The 19,132-nt window shown below is 32.6% G+C and overlaps 1 protein-coding gene across 1 annotated transcript in view; it reads left to right on the forward strand.

Annotated features, from left to right (window-relative positions):
- LOC118180247 (glutamate-gated chloride channel-like) overlaps positions 1-18,190 on the forward strand; it is an 85,373-nt gene extending 67,183 nt beyond the window's left edge. Inside the window, exon 9 of the mRNA XM_085814216.1 lies at positions 17,812-18,190. Within this exon, the coding sequence (XP_085670342.1) occupies positions 17,812-17,970 (159 nt within the window). The 3' untranslated portion in view covers positions 17,971-18,190. The remainder of the gene's footprint in view (positions 1-17,811) is intronic.
- Positions 18,191-19,132: the final 942 nt, after the last annotated feature.

Raw genomic sequence — 19,132 nt, forward strand, 5'->3', positions numbered from 1 at the left:
GTTAATCGGCAGTTGCCTCGATTCAACCGTGATTTTGATTTACCGTGGTAGTCGTCTCCATAATTATTCCGAATAATCGGGAATTAATCCGAATAATCCATAATTATTCCGAATAATTGCTTGGATCAACCGTGCTTTTATTTCGTGACCATCGTTCCTATAACTATCAATAATTATCCCAGTCAATCGGCAGTTGACTATTCTTATAAAATGATATCGTTACTGTGATTATATCTTAAAAAAGATCTTCTTAGGCGAGGATTTTAAATTTAATCTTCAACAAGTGGATGTAAATTAGTTTTAACAATCAAATGAGATTTTCAGTTATAACGAAATTTCCACAAAAAAGACAGTAAAATTCTTAGTTGACGCAATTGCCACAGATTTTTCACTCAGATTAGTAATAAATCAGTAGCAAAGCTCAAAATCTACTGCTAGATTACCAATTTATTATTTTATTCTTCTGAAATTGTACAAAATTTGTGACAAATCAACATTTTTTTAAAAAAATTGCATAAAAGAATATAAAAAAATGAGAGGTTAGCTGCAGTGGATGTTATGCGCGATAATACGCCACTTCATCAGACCAATAGCCTAAAATGTCCTGATGTGTTTTATGGCACAGGGCGAAGTAAGCTTGCTGGAACTTGTTCCAAACATGGACCTTATAAGAAATAGACTAATCCAAATGGATTTTCTCCCTCGTCTGAGGCGTTCCCGGCTGTCACCTTGATCACATCCGGAGGAGTACGGACGACTTGCAAAAATTTAACAGTGGTTGCCTAATGCAGCGTGTATAATTGTTCAAGAAAAAGCTGGTTGTAGCGCTTCATTTCACAAATTAGAATTTCTACATATTTTTATTTTTGAAATTGAGATTGATTTTTAAAAATTTAGCATATTTATCAAGCATAATTAACGTTCCAAATAATTATAAAGCTATTACATGCTTTCAGGGCTGGATATTTTTTTAGCTTTTCCTATGCTGTAAGGAAATTTGTAACTACTTGTTTTAGAAAATAATATTTTAAATCTGAACTAATAGAAAATTTCAAACAAGCAAATTTTATGCTTTTTATTGGTAAGTAAAAAAAAAAATAAAATATTTAAAAATGAAATTTTGAAAGTTTTGTTTAAAATTCTAAATTATGCTGCCTTTTTAAAATTATAGATGAGTATTATAACACAATTTCTATAAAGGAATTTTGTTTCGATTATATTTCATAATACATCTAGTGATAAACACTTTTGACTCCTTAAACATTTTTATACATTTAATTCTAATATTAAAATTGTATTTAACCATAATCATGAATTTTGCTTGTATTTTATAGTGATTATTTTTTATTTATTTTTAGTTCTGCATAAGATTTTTTTATTTACTGTTAATTTAATTTATTAGCCCAAAGCGGCGGTAGCCTAGAAAGGCTGTTAGTTTCGAAGCGGCATTTTGCGCTGTTTTACTATAAATGTCCGTGTCTCCTTGCAAATTGTTGTTACCAAATATTATCTCTCTGGATTATATCTAAAGAAGTTAAATAATGAGGAATCTGCATGAATACATGTATGTTTCTCGCACTGTGACAAAAACGACAGTATTTAGAGCCATCAAATTTTGAATAATGTAATCCTCCACCCGAACATGGGCATCTGGACTGCCAAATTTCGAATTTGTTTTAATCTATTTCGTATTTTGTTAAACTTTAACGAATTTTTTATTAACAAACTCAACGAGTTCAGAGCGAGCACTGTACGGAAAATAACAGTTTTATCTCCAGTGCGGAAATTCTAAAGATATGATGTTTTCAAATGCATGTAGTTTACGGGCGAAGAACATGATATTCGATAAATATAGAGAACACACAAAACGTTAAAAAAAGGTTCCTTTTGGGCGTAATATAAAATCTGAGTGCTTCTAGATTTGATTTTATCTTTTTTTTTTCCTTCATTACTCTCAGAAAATTTTATGCTTCGAATTTTATAAATTACTAAAATAATTATTCCACTTTAATGTTAATAAGTTAATGATGATATAATCAAATAAATGATTGTTTTGTAATGTTATTATAGTTTTGAAAATCACTGCCTGAAAATGGTCATTAAATTTTAAAAAAATGATCAGATATCTTGTTTAATTTTACCTTATTTATTTCAAAGCATCACGTACTATCAATCTTATTTAATTTTACATTATTTGTACGCAAAATTAAGTTCATAAATTCTGTGCTTAGAGTTTTTATCGTTTTACCAAAGTAAAGATGTTTGTACAAGAATTACGCGCGAAAAAAATGCGCGAAATGCAGAAAAAAGGGCTTTAATGAGATATATTAAATCCTATTTGTATAAAACTGTGGCTTTCATAATCTCATCGCTATACAACGTATCACATTTAATAATTAAAAAGAGTTATGTGATACAAACGCCATAGGTTTCAGTGTTAAAGTAAACATGTTCGTCCCTACTCTTTCTTGCTGACATGTCGGTGATGCGGGTCCAGCCCACTGGGTTAGTCTATCTCTTATAAGGTCCATGGTTCCAAAAAGATGAGGTCATTTGCTGACGTCATAGATGATGGCAAATAGGTAAAGCCCGACTAAAGCAGTCGCCGACCAAACCAACCCAAACATTGTGAACAGCACCACCACCCAGCGGCTTACGACGACGTTTGCGGTCGTAGGTTTCTATGCGGTTCTCGAACCTTTTTATGTGCTCTACCTGCCCATAAAGTTTTTACCAATACATATGGGACACCCCGTATATGATATAATTTCAATAATTGATTTTTTTTTTCTTCCAATTTTGCAAATTTCATTTCCAGTAAACGCGAGTAAAACCCAGTAAAATTTATTAAATTTTAAAACTTGTAAATGACCTATACCTATTTATCTTCTAATAGTAACAAAGCACAAATTTCATCTGAATTCATTTTCTAAACGGGTAGTTTTTGATATAGATTTTGATATTTAGAAATTTGAAAAAAACATTTAGAAAGATTTTTGACATTAAGGAATTAAACAAAATAGCTATTTGCTACAAGACAGAATTACGCAAGTGCGTAGAAATAGCAAACTAAATAGCAAACTGATGCTATTTTCTGTTATTTTTTTCCACATGTTTGCAAACTTACTGAAATTTAAAAATGGAATTAACATTTATGAAACGAAGGCTAAAGTAATAAAAAATTCCATCTTCTCTAGAAACAGAAGGGGAGGTTTTATATTTTCAGTTTTAATCTCTGAAACACGGTTTTAGAAATAAAATCGAGTTTCAAACTAGTAACAAGAAAAACTTCGGAGACAAATTTAAGTAACTATTCATCGTTAATTTTTGCATTTAATTCCAGAAAGCTTATTTCTTATATAAATTTCAGATTAACTGCTTTTTTACTATAAAATCAGAAAAAAATCTGCTCAAAAATTCGTAAATTTGATAAACCTAATAAAACACCCCCCCCCAAAATCTGAAACGTTTTGTGTGTTACCTTTATTTATTAAAAATCATGTTCTTCGCACTGAAACCATAAAATTCAAGTCAACAGGAATATCGCAAAATACTTTAAAAAGAACAACATATCTTTAGAAATTGTGATACACAGTCGCGCACTGGAGATATATTTTTTTTTCTTCGTACAGTGTTGCCATTGCTCATCGAGTTTGTTAATCAAAAATTCGTTAAAGTTTTACAAAATAGGAAATAGATAATAAACAAAATTCCAAATTTGGGTTCAGATACCCATATTCGGGTGGAAAAGTACGTTATTCAAAATTGGAGGGCTCTAGGAACCGCCGTTTTATCACAGTACGAGAAACATACATACATTCATGCAGATTCTTCGTTATTTAATTTCTTTAAATGTAATACAAGGCGATAATATTTGGTGGCAACAATTTGAAAACTGAAACGGACATTTAAAGTTTTCGACGCAAAATGCGAAAACGAAATTAATAGTCCTTCTGGGCTAACGCCCTTTGGGCTAATAAGTTTAGATAAAAGCAATAAAAATATTATTTGTGGTAGTTGATTTTCGAAAATTTACATGACATGGTTTCTCGAACTTGAAATTTATCTTATCATTTCTACTAGAATGATGAACAATGTAGTTTAGAGGCAAAACAAAATGGAATTATCTCTTTGAAAAACATGAGTATTTTCTCTTTATTTTGCGAGTAAGCCGTCAGATACTGGTTTATCTGTTCGTAGATAATGGCCCGTTTGATGCAGACGATATCTGTCTCAGTGAGAACACAAGGGCGCGTCCGTTGAGAACACAATCGAATCAAATGTCACTTGAGAATCAATCGAATCTGTTCATGAAACAGGAATTAAGCACAGGAAACAATAAGATTAAACAGGAATTCAATAAGATTTTATTCCTGTCGATAGCAATCAGACTTGAATTGCAATGATACACATAAGAAAATAACTGATGCTTAACAATGGTGAATGCAGAAGAATATTTCTTGCTTTAAAATCCTGCAGATAAAGTCTTATAAATAAATTTACCAATTATACCAGTAAACGTATAATGATACAGTTGGTTCTTGTTGCATTAAAAAAAAAAAAAAAAAAAAAAAAAAAAAAAAAAAAAAAAAAGCTCGATTATTATTGTATGAAAGATAGAAAGAGCTCCTCACAAAAAATTCTATGCGAAGAAAGCTCGGTACTATATAATTATGATTTCATAAGTATTACCATATATTAGCAGCAGAAAACTGACTTCTTTGCATAGCTTTACTTTAATATAAGCCTTGTTTTTCTCCGACTTGCATATACTATAGGGATAACGCTGTGCAAGTCTATGGCAATGCTATTTGTCAATAATAATCTCAAGCTGAAAGCTGATATTATATTTTTCATGACTCATAAATATGATAATCGGATTTAAAGACTCAATACAAATAACATGCATACAGAATACAAACTAAAATTAATTTATTTTTAATTTTTTTAACAATATTTAAGCTGTCTTTTAATGCAGCAAGTAATAAATGACATTAAGTTAATATTGCTCATGTCACCCATTGCCGAGGAAATAAGACTATTAAACTCTAATAATTTGCCCCATGTTCAAATCCTAGCAAACGGATTTCGATTCTCCATACATAACGTGAATACAATTCAGTTTCTTTTAAAAAGTCCTCCACGAAGGCATCCCTTCATTTTTGTACGTAGTTTTCCTATACATTGTCTTCATACAAACTTTGAACTTGAGCTCATAATCTGTATCTAATCATTAAATAACTGCTTTTAATTTAAATTAAAAATAGACAAATTGTGAAAATGTTCTAAGTTTTTAGAAAACAATTTCGAAGTGGGACAAAACTTGACAGTCTAGTCTTTCTCTTATTTATAAAATTTTTTTTTCGACGCGTAGCTAAAAATACAAATGTTTGTATATAAATAATTATAAACTTCTTTATATCTTACTACAGCTTGACTTGATACTCACTGGTGTTTCAATTCTGATAGATTTCAAAGTTTGTAAAAAAAATTATTAAAAATTATTTTCATCACAGATATTGGTCGATCGGAGTCTTTTCTTCAACTGCGGAGGGGGAGGAGAAGCTGTACGCATATAATATTCCTAAATAAAGCGCAAAATGTTAGTGCAAAAATTCGTGAATGAACTCATTTGTTTTTAGACCAGTACGAAAAAAGTTAGTAAAATCAAATCAAAGCAAAGAGTCGCAAAATGGGTTTTTTATTCTAAGGCGAAACTTCTACCGTATCTAAAATTAATCTTTCTTTATGAAGAACATCATATCTATATAATTGATCTATATTCGACACTATAATTGATCTATATTCGACAAGGTTAAGTTAAATATTTATTTACAATATGTACAGTTAATTAGTTACTTAATCAACATACAGAAAATTCTACTAATCAAAGGATATGGCTTAATGCGCCATTCCCGTATAGCATCTCACATCTAACACCTATTTCAGGTGAGGGCGCTGCAATCGCTGTATGACATCATATTTCTCTACATAAAGCTAATATCTCGAAATGTTTGAAAAAGATTTAAATCCCAATCTATATTAATTACTCCATTTATATATTTTTTGCTGCGTAATGTATGCGTCTTTAATGCTAATGAATATAAATTCGGACTTCAGATAACTAGAAATCTTTGTAACAGCGTATTTGCAACAGATACATTGTAGAGACATTAAGTATTTTTTTGGAAGCAGGAGACTTGAAAAATGAACAATCGCCGGGAATCTCACCACGGATCTTTTGAATACGCGCCCGGCGTGCAGACCATCACACCACGAAGGCATGCTAGGAAGGAGGGAGAAATACCTTATATACCCCTCTTTTCGAGGGCGAATGGGTTTTTTAGGGGACCCAATCGCCAAATCCTGGGTATGGAGAATCACCATCCACCACACTTTTTAGTTTGGGCACCACTATAGAGACATTAGGTATTTTTTGGAAGCAGGAGACTTGAAAAATGAGCAACGCCTTCGCCGGGAATCGAACCACGGACTTCTGGAATACGCGCCCAGTGTGCAGATCACCACACCGCGAAGGCAAGCTAGGAAGGCGGGAGAAATACTTTATAGCATAATTGAAACGTTTCCGCTGGCTGCCAGTTTGGGACAACTGCATCAAAGCTTAAAAGCAACGTTAAATCTTCGCATTCCATAGCTTTCGTTACATACATTTGAAGATCGTTAACTCTTAGCATCGCAATGGAGAACTCGAAAACAACTCAGTCCGTCACGATAATCAAACCAGAAACTCCCAATGGTTTTTTACACCATAGCAAAGACTGTTTAAATGTTTTACAAACTTTCCTTTCTGTAAAAATTACCATATCTCCTCGCGTAATTTTCCCCCTCGTGTTTTAGAGTTAAGTTCTGAAAATTAAAAAAAAAGTATTCTTATAATTTTCCCCTTCCTCAGTACGTTCAGAGAACGAGCTTTCCTAATTTTAAAATAGATTTGCCGACGCAGTGGTTGTTTTCGTGTTCCTAACAGACTCTCGCAAACAAAAAGATGTACGAAGGATAAGCGGAACTTTTCCTTTCTAACTGTTGAACTTTATACCGGCTGTAATACTTCTTTGGCGAAATGAAGCAACTCCAATGATCGAACACAGCAATAACTTTTATTTAACACTCAAAAAAATGGCGACATACAAACAAGAAGATAAAACATATTCTAACATTTAAAAATAATTTACATTTTTCGTGCGAGAGTCGCACGTGGCACTCGAGTCTGGTTTCAAATATTGCCATTCATAAATACCTTAATGTTCATATAATTAAATTATTTAAACTACAAGATTTTAATAATATGTAAAGCTGTTACAACCTCTCCCCCAACGGAGAGACTTTTGCCGAAGGGAAAAGTTCTGTAAAATTCGAAAGTTTATAAGCTCGGCTTGCTCAAATGCTTAAAGAGAAAAGGTAATTTCTCTCATAAGTTTCCAAACTTCAGGCCAAAATTTTTAAGTTTTAAACAAATATTTTTATACCACATTTAAATAAGAAGAAAAAAATGGAGAACGTTCAAATACATCAGTTGAGTATGCATTAAATAAATAAATAAATCCTGAACGTGGTTACATATACTAAGAGTTATTACATTACTTAATTCTACTCAGAACATCTACGTTCTTGTGCAAAGATCCTTTGCGATAAATGACCTTAAAATTATAAGGTTGTAATGAAAGTGCCCAGCGCATCAATCTAGAGTTACATTTGGCGTTGGATTGTAGCCAGACCAAAGGATTATGATCAGTTTGAATCAAGAATTCTTGTTGACCATCCAGATAAAAATGCAGTTTCTTGATAGCGTAGATGATAGCAGCGCACTCCTTTTCAGTAGTACAATAATTCTTTTCAAACTTAGTAAATTTTTTGCTTATATACAAGATAGGATGTTCACGTTGTTCATCATCTAATTGGCATAGTACTATACCCATGCCATTGTCTGAGGCATCGGTTTGTATAATAAACCTTTTATCAAAGTCGGGAGCATACAGAATTGGTTTCTTGCATAGCAACTCTTTTAAATTTTTAAAAGCTTTGTCACATATTTCAGACCATTCTATATTTCCTTTTTTTGTTACCCCCTTCAAAACCTCCGTGAGGGGTGAAGCAATTTCCGAAAATCTCGGTATGTACTGGCGATAATACCCTACCAGTCCTAAGAAAGCACGTACTTCTGTTTTAATTTTAGGTGTAGGATACTCCTTTACAGCCAGGATCTTTACTTCATCCGGGGTTCGTTGTCCTTGTCCCACAACATGGCCTAGGTATCTCACTTGATCTTGTGCAAATTTACATTTTGATGGTTTTAGTCGTAAATTTGCTTTCTGTATTCTCTCTAGAACAGAAGTTAAATTTTTAAGGTGCTCTTGCCAGTTTTCTGAGTAAATGGCAATGTCATCCAGGTATGGTACAGCGAAACCTTCGCATCCAGCCAGGACTTTAGTCATAACTTTGCTAAAAAAATATGGGGCATTTTTTAATCCAAAGGGTAAACGTAAAGGTCTGAAACTTCCAAAACTAGTTACAAATGTTGCATATCTTTGGGCTCTTTCTGTTAACGGAATTTGCCAGTAGCCTCTAGATAAATCTAATAGGGTAATATATTTTGCTTTTGCTACAGTTTCGATACGTTCTTCAATATTAGGCAAAGGATAGTATTCAGTTTTAGTAACAGCATTGAGTTTACGATAATCAATACAAGGCCGAGGATCCTTTGATGAAGATTCTATCAAAATCATGGGAGATGTATAGTCCGATTCTCCCGGCTCTATAATTTTAAGATCGAGCATTTTCTGTATTTCCCTTTTGAGAATTTCAGTCTGTCGGGGTGACAGTCTGTATGGCTTTATTTGTATTGGTTCGTTATTTAATAGCTCAATATCGTGACAAACTAAGTTTGTTAGTCTAGGATTATTTGAAAAACAACCAGAATATTTCCCTAAAATCTTTCGTAAATCTTCTATTTGCTCGGATTTCAACCTTTTCTCGAGTTCATTCTCCTCTATGATGTCCGAAAAATTTAATATACTTGGATTGGAAGGTAAACGAGGAATGTCCATTTCTAAGTCTCCTTCCACTTTAGTTATCATATTAATCATTTCTGGTCTTTTGTAATATGGTTTAAGCATGTTAATGTGATATACTTGATTTGGCTCATTTTGTTCCTCGAAACTTACAATATAATTGGTTTCTGAAATTTTCTGCTCTATTTTTACAGGTCCTTTCTACTGTACTTCTAGTCTATTTTGACAATTCGTTGATAAAACAAGAACTAAATCTCCTCTAGCAAATTCTCTTTTCACTGCGTTTCGATCGTACCATATTTTCCTCCGTTGTTGAGCTTCTTTCATGTTTTCCACGGCAAGTTCTTGGCATTTCTTGATTCGATTAATAAGTTCGAAAACGTAACTGACAACATTATTATTTTCTTCAATCGGTTCTAGCCACTGCTCATAAAGTAAAGTGACTGGCGTTCGTAGGTTTTTGCCATGAACTAATTCTGCTGGTGTAAAACCAGTGCTTTCGTGTGTGACTGTTCTGAGAGCAAAAAGAACTGATGGTAGATAATTCTCCCAATCCGAAGTCGCTCCTATACATACGACTCTTAACACCCTTTTTAGCGTTCTATGGAATCGCTCAACGGGATTACTCTGCGGATGATACACAGAGCTTCTTACATGTTTAATGCCGAAACGCTCCAAAAATTCCTCTGTCAAAGCACTGACGAAAGAGGTCCCCTGATCTGTTTGGATTACTTTTGGGAAACCCATACGACTGAAAATCTGTAAGAAAGCATCAATCACAGATGGCGAAGAAATGTCTGTCACCGCAACAGCATCTGGATATTTGGACGACATACACAGAGCTGTAATAATATATTTTTTCCCAGTCTTTGAAATAGGTAGCGGACCAACGGTATCGACATTTATTTTAGTGAATATTTCGGAAATTACTGGTACTAATGTCATTGGAGCCTTCCTTTTGTCATTTCCTTTTCCAGCGCGCTGACAAGCATCACAGGTTCTTACAAAATCTTCAGTTTCTTTGTAACACCTCGTCCAGTAAAAATATCTAGCAAGTCTGTCTTTGGTCTTTTTGACACCCAAATGACCAGAAGTTCCTTCGTGGCACATCTTTATAATTGACGGCTTGAGTTTTTCAGGTATAACGACAAGCTGTCTTTCAAAGCCCATTTTATCCGTCGTTTTTTTAACTAAAAGTTCTTTTCCTGTCAGACTATAGTTCTCATTTTTGCTTGTACCTTCTTTAACTTCATGGATGATTTTAGACAGTTCCTTATAAGCAAGCTGAAGTTGTGCAATTTCTTCTGAGTCAATGTTTACCAGTTTCATGAGAGTTTCATCTTCCGAATTTAGCTCCGGTAAATTATCTTCTTCTTCAAAAACATCTCTGGATGCTTTATTTTCTTCCTTCATCGGTTCCAAGATCTTCTCTTCGGCTATTTCTCTTTTCTTTTGAGCTCTAGTAGAGACAGCATTAACCTGGTGAGGACAACTATCAGGTTCCTTTCCTTGTTTATTCAACAGTGCAAAAGTTCGATTGCCTAATAAATACCTTCCTTTGTCGAGTTCATTTCTAATAATGGCAGCCTTAGTTATTACTCGCCCAAGATCGCAATTTAGTTCGATCTCAGCCAATGGTAAACAAACAGGTTGTATTCAAATCTAATGGCTGTTGCACCCACACATTTTCACCTGTCAGCATTTCCGGCGTGATGTATTTGCGACAAACTATATCAATACTAGCACCTGAATCCCTTAATATAGGAATTTTATGACCATTTACGTAACCCATTGGACATTGGGGTCTTAAATGTTGATAGGACCCACACCGATAGCATTGTGGCGTTTTTCGTTTTTCATATTTATCATCTGGACGTGGATTTCTAGGTCTATGAAACCAGCTTTGCGAATTAAATCCTGATGACGATTTTTTTTCAGTTTTATTTTTATTATCTGAACTCAATTTACCTTGAGTTAGTGCATTGTATCTTTCTTTCTGCCGATCCACTACAGGCCTTTTTTGAAAGTTTCCGCAAACGTTTTCACAGGCATCAAGTTTTTCAGCTAATTTTTTAGATGAAATCATCTCTACCCATTCATCAAGAAAATGATCTCGAATTTCAGGAGGAACTCGACGTTTAAGTTGGTCAAGCACCATCAAATCTAGCAACTGATCAAAACTCCTAGACCAGTCACCCATTCTTTGCAATAATTTTCTATTTCATAATTGAAATCCACCCATGTGGATTCGGTACTCTTTTGATGTTTCATAAATTTCTGCCTAAACTTTTCCGGGCTTAATTTAAACCGTCTTAACAATAAATTTTTCACGTGTTCATAGTCTTTAGCTTTATCGGAGGGTTCTCTAGCTATTAACTGGGTTACTTCGTAAGGAAGTAGTCCTAGTAAATGAGATACAAATTCTTCTTTATCAATTTTAGCCCATTCTGCTTGCCTTCCAAACAATAGCAAATATAGACTGATATCTCCTTTCTTGTCATCGAATTTCTGCATAAGGTGACGCAGCTCCGTTTTCGGCCGGATCTGTCCGGTATTTTGAGACTTTGTCTCTGCTTCACGTCTTAATCTCTCTAATTCATATTGTTCGTTCCTTCTCCGCTCTTCTGCTTCTTCCTGTCTCCTACGTTCTTCTCTTTCCCTTTCCTCCCTCTCTTTCCGTTCTTCTATTATTGTGTCTAAGACTCCTTTGACGAAGACTTCATCATAATCTCTACTTTCAACAATTTTCTGTTTTAAATCAAATATTTTCAAATCTGCAGTCACATGAACTCCCAGTTCAGCCGCGAGATTTTGCAAATCTTCCTTACGAGCTCTTCCTAAGTAAGACATTGTTTCTGTGTTTAAAATTAACGAACACTGTGTTCCTTATATTTCCTCAAAATAGCTCAAATTAATTACTTTAATTAATTAATGCAGTCAGGAGTCACGAAATTAAATGCACTCTGTTAAATACGTATACCTCAAAAATGAAATATTTAAATTATATGAAGTTCATTCTCTCTACCACATTAATGGTGACTAAAATAAGAATAACAACATAGAGCAATATATATATCTACTGTCTGGACAACTAAAATGAATATTAAAAATAATATCCAAAAGGGTAATAAAATAAGACAATTCAATATTAATAGGAAGTAATAATCTGGTATCGCTGATATTGTGTTCAGTGATGAACTAATAACATAAATCAATTCAATATTAACAGAAAGTAATAATCTGGTATCGCTAATATTGTGTTCAGTGATGAACTAATAACATAAAGCAATTCAATATTAACAGAAAGTAATAATCTGGTATCACTAATATTATGTTCAGTGATGAACTAATAAAATAAAAATACGCACGATTATTCGATCTCTGTCGGTGCCTCCAAAATAATTAAGACTGTAATACTTCTTTGGCGAAATGAAGCAACTCCAATGATGGAACACAGCAATAACTTTTATTTAACACTCAAAAAAAAAAAAATGGCGACATACAAACAAGAAGATAAAACATATTCTAACATTTAAAAATAATTTACATTCTTCGTGCGAGAGTCGCACGTGGCACTCGAGTCTGGTTTCAAATATTCAGAATAAAGTCTGGCCGCATATTCACCACCTCCAATTATTTGTGGATGATTTGAGGTCTAAAGAGTAGCCGAGACAACAATAAGAATCGGCAAGATTCAACTTACAGAAATGTAGATGTATTATTAGATATTGTAATTAGCTATTGTCATAAGAATACTGCCAAATATTCTTATTGGAAAGTTGGTTCCGTTTAAAGAAATAATATTGTTAGCCTCTAGTTTATCCATGACTACTTTTCATTCGTTATGTTCTTGCTATAATCGCGTCCTTTGGGAATTAAATTATTGGCATAATTTTTCCCTCTTGATTTTCGGACGACAAAATTATTAGAAAAAAAGGAGGGGATACGCGAGGAAATATAGTATATGAATATTATACCTACACATAACAGAATTTATATTCCATTTTTTAAGGTTAATTGTGATATAAGCCTTTAGAAATAATTAAAGCAAATTGTTGCACTAAAGATTTTAAAAAAGAGAAAAAAAAATCAGCTTGCAGTCGTAAAATTTGGAAACTATATCGCAGGATAATACCTCGAAGAAGAATGTTACTTTAAAATTCTTGATAAATAGAGAAATATATATATATAAGCAGCTAATATCTACCCAACTAGCTTAAAGCTAAATAAAACAAATACGGTGCAAAATAATGTAGTATACCTTGACCTTAATATCATTGATTACAATTTTATTAAAGTCTACGACAAGAGGAGAGAATTCACTTTTTCTACACTAAAGTTAACAAACTGGAATTCTAATATTTCCAAAAGAATCATCATTAAAACAATTTTTTCACAGCTTCTTAGAATCAAAAGGATCTGTAATACTACAGAACACTTACAAGAAGAAATACTTTACTTCGTCACAATTTTGAAAAATAACCAAATTCCTCAGAAAATAATTAAAAATACTTTTAAAAAAGCTGGCATTAGCCTTACCAATTTTTAGATAATTTGTTTTGGATAATGAAATTTTTTGCTTAAAGCCTACCGGACGGCAAATGATCGATGGCTAATTCAGATTATCTATTGTAAAAATTGTATAAATGTACAGTTAATTCTTCTACAAACATTTTCTTTCCTCCAAAGATTTTGACACTTTACTTTAATACTATTATGTAATAGTTTTAAATTACTTAGAAGGCCAAACTCTGCTTTTATTAACAAATCGGGCCTTTTCATTTTTCATAGTAGCTTGACAGCCCTCTAGCTTGAAGAATGACGACTTTTATTAACAAATGATTTTTTCCAATTTACACTTTCTTTAAAGGCCAAAAATAAGTAATTTTAGCTGAATTAGCCATTTTCACTTATTTTTAACGGTTTTGTTCTTCTTACAACTTGACTGACGCCATTTTGTGTTCTTTCCGTTTCTTTTCTCATCTGTTACCCTCTTCTGTAAAAAAAGGGGGGGACAAGACTTCCCGCTAACCTACAATCTCAGCCCATTGGCCTCTTCAGATTTTATAGCTTCGCACGACGACGTCACATTACGATAAGGAAGGTTGGCTTAGGCAAGAAGAGATTATGCGCCCTTTTCCAAAAATATTTCGTAAGCTGAGGACGGAACCTCTCAGGTCAGTTTTTTCGTTTCTATTGTCTTGGTTTTTGATCCTAATAAGACCCTGCAACGTTTTTTTACTTACAAAATTGATTACATTTTTATTTGTGTACAGTACCTTTCTTCTAATAAAAGTTACATATTCTTTACGGTTTAAAGGACCAGCCCGTACGTTGTTGTGATTTTTGACTAATAGCAGACCGCTATTTATTTTATTTTATTATTTTTCTATTTTGATTTTTATTTTTATTTTACATTGCTCGGAATTATAATAGCTTTTGACACCTTAATGTGTTTTCCAGCGGACGCGTCGGGAAAAGGAACAGAGCAGTGGAGCTACAAAAAAGGTTTTATTCTAAAGAATTTTTTCGGAAATACTAATGTTCTTTTAAAAAAATTTTTTTCGCATTAAACAAGAGCTTCAATGGTCTGTTTCGGCGAAACGCGTAATGGTATTTAACCTATTTCGTAAAACAGTTTTTTTTCCTTGAAAAGCCAACTGTGAGTACGAGTGGGTTAATTTACCATTTTTCCGCTATTTAATTATTGTTTATTGTAAATTGTATTGATGCATTTTGTGTCTTCATTTTAATTTTAATTTTAGTATAGGCATTTTATATATTGGCAATTTTTAATTTTAATTTTTTATGTATAGGCTTTTTTTATATTGACATTTTATAATCTATGTTTTTATACCTTCCTTATATATATATATATATTTTTCCGTCGATCTATTTTTCATGTGAGTTAACCTTTCACATTTCACAATAGTCAGATTAATTAATTTTTTAGTGCATTAGCAAGTCTTCCAGCACTAAATTTGGCAGTTTTATCGCGTATTTACAGTTTTTCCAGACAAATTTCTTATTATTTGTGTAGTACTGTGTTACAATATTTCGTGGAGCTACAACTCCTGGTAACTTTTTAGCAAGTTCGCAGCAATGTTCCTACCTACTACTATTCTTTCAAATCTTTTTGCAGCATTATGCGCAAAAGTTTTTGAGACCAGATAGGTCTTACGTCTAATTACCAGTTAGCTTTACATTTTCTTTTTCAATTAATATATATATATATATATAATCCTTCCCCTTTTCTTCTTAAATAGGAATAGGATTCTTATGTGTTAACGTAAGCACCTTAGTAGAAGTCGCCAAATTTTCAGATTGTTCGAAACTTTGGTGATCATGCCTAACAGATCTTCAAGCAGCCTATGCTGTATAACAGTTCTTCAGTCAACGTCGCCAGTTTCGCATAGTTTCTTTTTCTACTATTCCACGTTCGAACGGTTTTTATAAGCAAATTGTGATTTTATGTTGTTTTAAAATTCAGTTTCAAAATAGTTTTTGTGAAATTTACTTGCAATAGACTAAACTGCAGTAATATTTTTGTAGAATACTGTATTTTGCCATAAATTCACTACAGGAAAGAATTGTTTTGAATCTGTTGTTGACGCAATCGCCATGAAATTTCCTTCATAATATTTTTTGGTTGATTTTATTAGTTTTATTGATTAATTTTTCAGATAAATACTCAATTGAAATGTAAAATGTACATGCATAATAAATATTTATGTTTGCTTCTCGAAAGTTTAGGTAATTTATTTGTTTCTGTATTCTTTACTGAACGTGAAATTATAAAATTTTAGAATATTAAAAATGCATTAAATAGAGGTAGGTTACCGTTTAAATAAAATTTAATACAGAAATATAGGGAGAAGATTGGAATCTATACTTTGCCAAGAAATTTTACTGTCATCGTTCGATTTTGTTCTGGATGTATGTGATCAGTGTACATAAGAAGTAAAGTTAAAAATTTGCAAATGCTATACGCTAACAGAAGTGCATTTCATTTATGTTATGAATTATTATATTAATATATTATTTATGTTACAAATGAAACGCATTTTTGTTAGTGCATTTATGTTATAAATGAAACATTTACAAAATTCACTTTTTGCAAAATGCGACTGAGAAGTATATATTATATATACTGTTACTTCGTTGTTTTAATTTAACAGATCACTTCGAAGTAACCGTACAGACTGTAAGGTGATTTATTGTCCCGTCTGCCTTCTAACAAAAGGTAGCTCAGCTCGAATAAAACGAAAGCTATTTATTAACACCTCAACCTGATGGCTGCACAAATTCGAATGTTTTAACAAAACAGAAATCCACTCACTTATTAAAGCCTGACTTAGACCTAAACTTTCGAGAAGCAAAAGCGGCTAGCCGAAGCTTAAGCCATATATTTGTAAACAGGCCAAAATAATAACTGTTAATTAACATAAAACCCTCCCCATACACACACAAAAATAAAAATGTTTTAAATGATTTAGGTTAGGTTATTTAATTACGGCAAAGCCTCGAGGGCTATCTGCCTACCGGGAGGGATGCCTTCGTGGAGGACTTTCTAAGGGGAACTGGCTCGTATACACGTTACACTTGGGGAAAACCACGAAAACACCCATGCAGCCAGCCCGTTCGCGGGATTCGAACCTCGGACCGAGCTACCAGTGTTCAGCGACTTTACCGCTCGGCCGCTGGTGGGCGTTTTAAGTGATTTACTTTTTTGTGTTTTTGATGGCGCACTTTTATAATATCGAAGAACTAATAAATGATCTTATGCATCGTCGATTATCAGTAATACTTCTCCTTAACTCCTGTCCAGCCATTCTTATCTAATCACTATATCTTATTTTTTCATTTGCGCTTTGGCAGCTGAGGCTGATGGTTTGGTAAATTCATCGAAACTAGTCCTGTAAAAATTTGAAAATATAACACTGATTTTTGTTGTTTAACTTTTAAATTGATACTTCTCCTGTTTCTGATCTTTATTCCTAATAGATAGATTTTGTCCCTAATTGGATATAACATCTCTTCCAGGTTGCAATAATGTATTTTCGTATTTTCCTAGTAAGTGTAAACTACAACAAAAAATAAATAAATAAATAAATAAAAGTTATGTGTCATTTTTTAGCCCAAAAGACGTTAGCCCAGAAGGGCAATTAATTTCGTTTTGGCATTTTGAAAACTTTATATGTCGGTTCACTTTTCAGATTTTCGCCACCATGTATTGTCGCCCTGTGTTATATTTAAAGAAATTAAATAATGAAGAATCTGCAAAAACGTATGTATAATTCTGGCACTGTGATAAAACAACGGTCCCTAGAGCCATCCAGTTTTGGATAACGTAATCTTCCACCGAATATGGACATCTGGAAGCCCTAATTTGGAATTTGAAATTTGTTTTATTATCGATCTCATATATTGTAATACTTTAATGAATTTTCGATTAACAAACTCAACGATTTCAAAGCGAGCAGAGGCGACACTGTACGAAAAAAAAAAAAAAAAAAAAAAAAAGACTGTGTATCGGAAATTCTAAAGATAGGCTCTTTAAAATTATTTTGCGATATTGCTGTTGAACTGAATTTTATGGTTGCAGTGCAAAGAATATGATATTTAACAAATAAAGATAACACACAAAAGGTTAAAGAAAAGTCCCTTTGGGAGTAATATAAAATCTGAAAGCTTTCTTCCCCCTCCGTTTTTTTTTGGGGGGGGAGGAAATGAATATTTTGTAAAATTCTTCTCTCATTTTTCTGTTTTTTAATTTCAACAGAAAACGACTCACAGTTTGCTTCGGTTTACTCTGATGCCTCTGCGATGGCTGAATAAATATTCGACTAAAGGCCAACGAACTGATGCCATCTCTCGCATCTTGTTTCCATCTATCTTTGCACTCTTCAACTTCATCTACTGGTTAACATATGCGACTTGAACTGACTCACAGAGAAAAAAAGAATACTGCACATGAACGAAGCAGAAAATTTGATTTTTCGGATTGTTTCTGGAAGTAGCAGAAGTACATAATTAAAAAAAAAAAAAAAAAATCACACATTTATTCTTCACTGTAACTTTGTGAAATGTTTATTTTATTTCTTGTGAAAGTATTTACTTCTGCATTTTATATGTATAAATAAATTTTGTATGAATGATGATTTGTGCAGATTGCATAAAAATGTACGAGCAATTTGTCACATTTTTGATATCGAAATGATAACTGAATGATATACTTATTCCATTAATATTTCTTTCTTATTCAAACTCCAAACTTCAACCTATTCTGTTTTATTTAAGATATGCTTTAGCTTGAAGAATTTTCTTCTGTCTCATAACTTTTCATTCATAACTTAACACTTTTAACATAAATTTATACTAATTACACAACAAAACAATATCTAAAATAAGGAAATTTTTCTAATTCTGTGACTAGACCAAGATATTTGTATTAACTTTTTTGTCACCTAAAAATGTACTTTTTTTAATAATATGTAATCTTGATATTCCTTTTTTTTTTTTTTTTTTTTTTTCAATGTGGTAGTATTTTTTCTGTTTAGTACCAATTTATTACTAATGGAAATAGTAATAAACTCTTAATACCTATCAACAGTTCTGCGTTTATTTATGATTTTAACAAAAATTAATTGTATTTAATTATTAATTAATTAAAATTAAGTGTAATTTTCAAATATTTGAAAGGTTTTAGACAGAAAAAAAATGTTATTTAAGTGAAAATTTAAACATCATGATTTGCAATAAGAGTACCAATTCGATTTGCTTTGTTTATGTGATTAAGGCAAAACCTCGAGGACTATCTGCCTAAGGGAAGGATGCCTTCGTGGAGGACTTTCTAAGCTAAATTGGCTCGTTTCCATGTTACACATGGGGAAAACCATGAAAATGCCCATGCAGCCATCCCGTTTGGGGAATTCGATCCTCGAGCACCAATTTGCAAATAGCATTTGATAATAATAGCAGCATTTCATTTGATAAAAATGTCTAATTCGTCCTTTGATGAAAGCATGTTTGGTTAATTTTTACTTCTTTGTACGAAGTAAAGGAAGTACTGTAATCATATTTCTGTTATCAGATTTAAGCGG

Source organism: Stegodyphus dumicola, chromosome 3 (assembly GCF_044657685.1).
Source record: "Stegodyphus dumicola isolate Sdum_Otavi_A_Nest chromosome 3, ASM4465768v1".
Lineage (NCBI taxonomy): Eukaryota > Metazoa > Arthropoda > Arachnida > Araneae > Eresidae > Stegodyphus > Stegodyphus dumicola.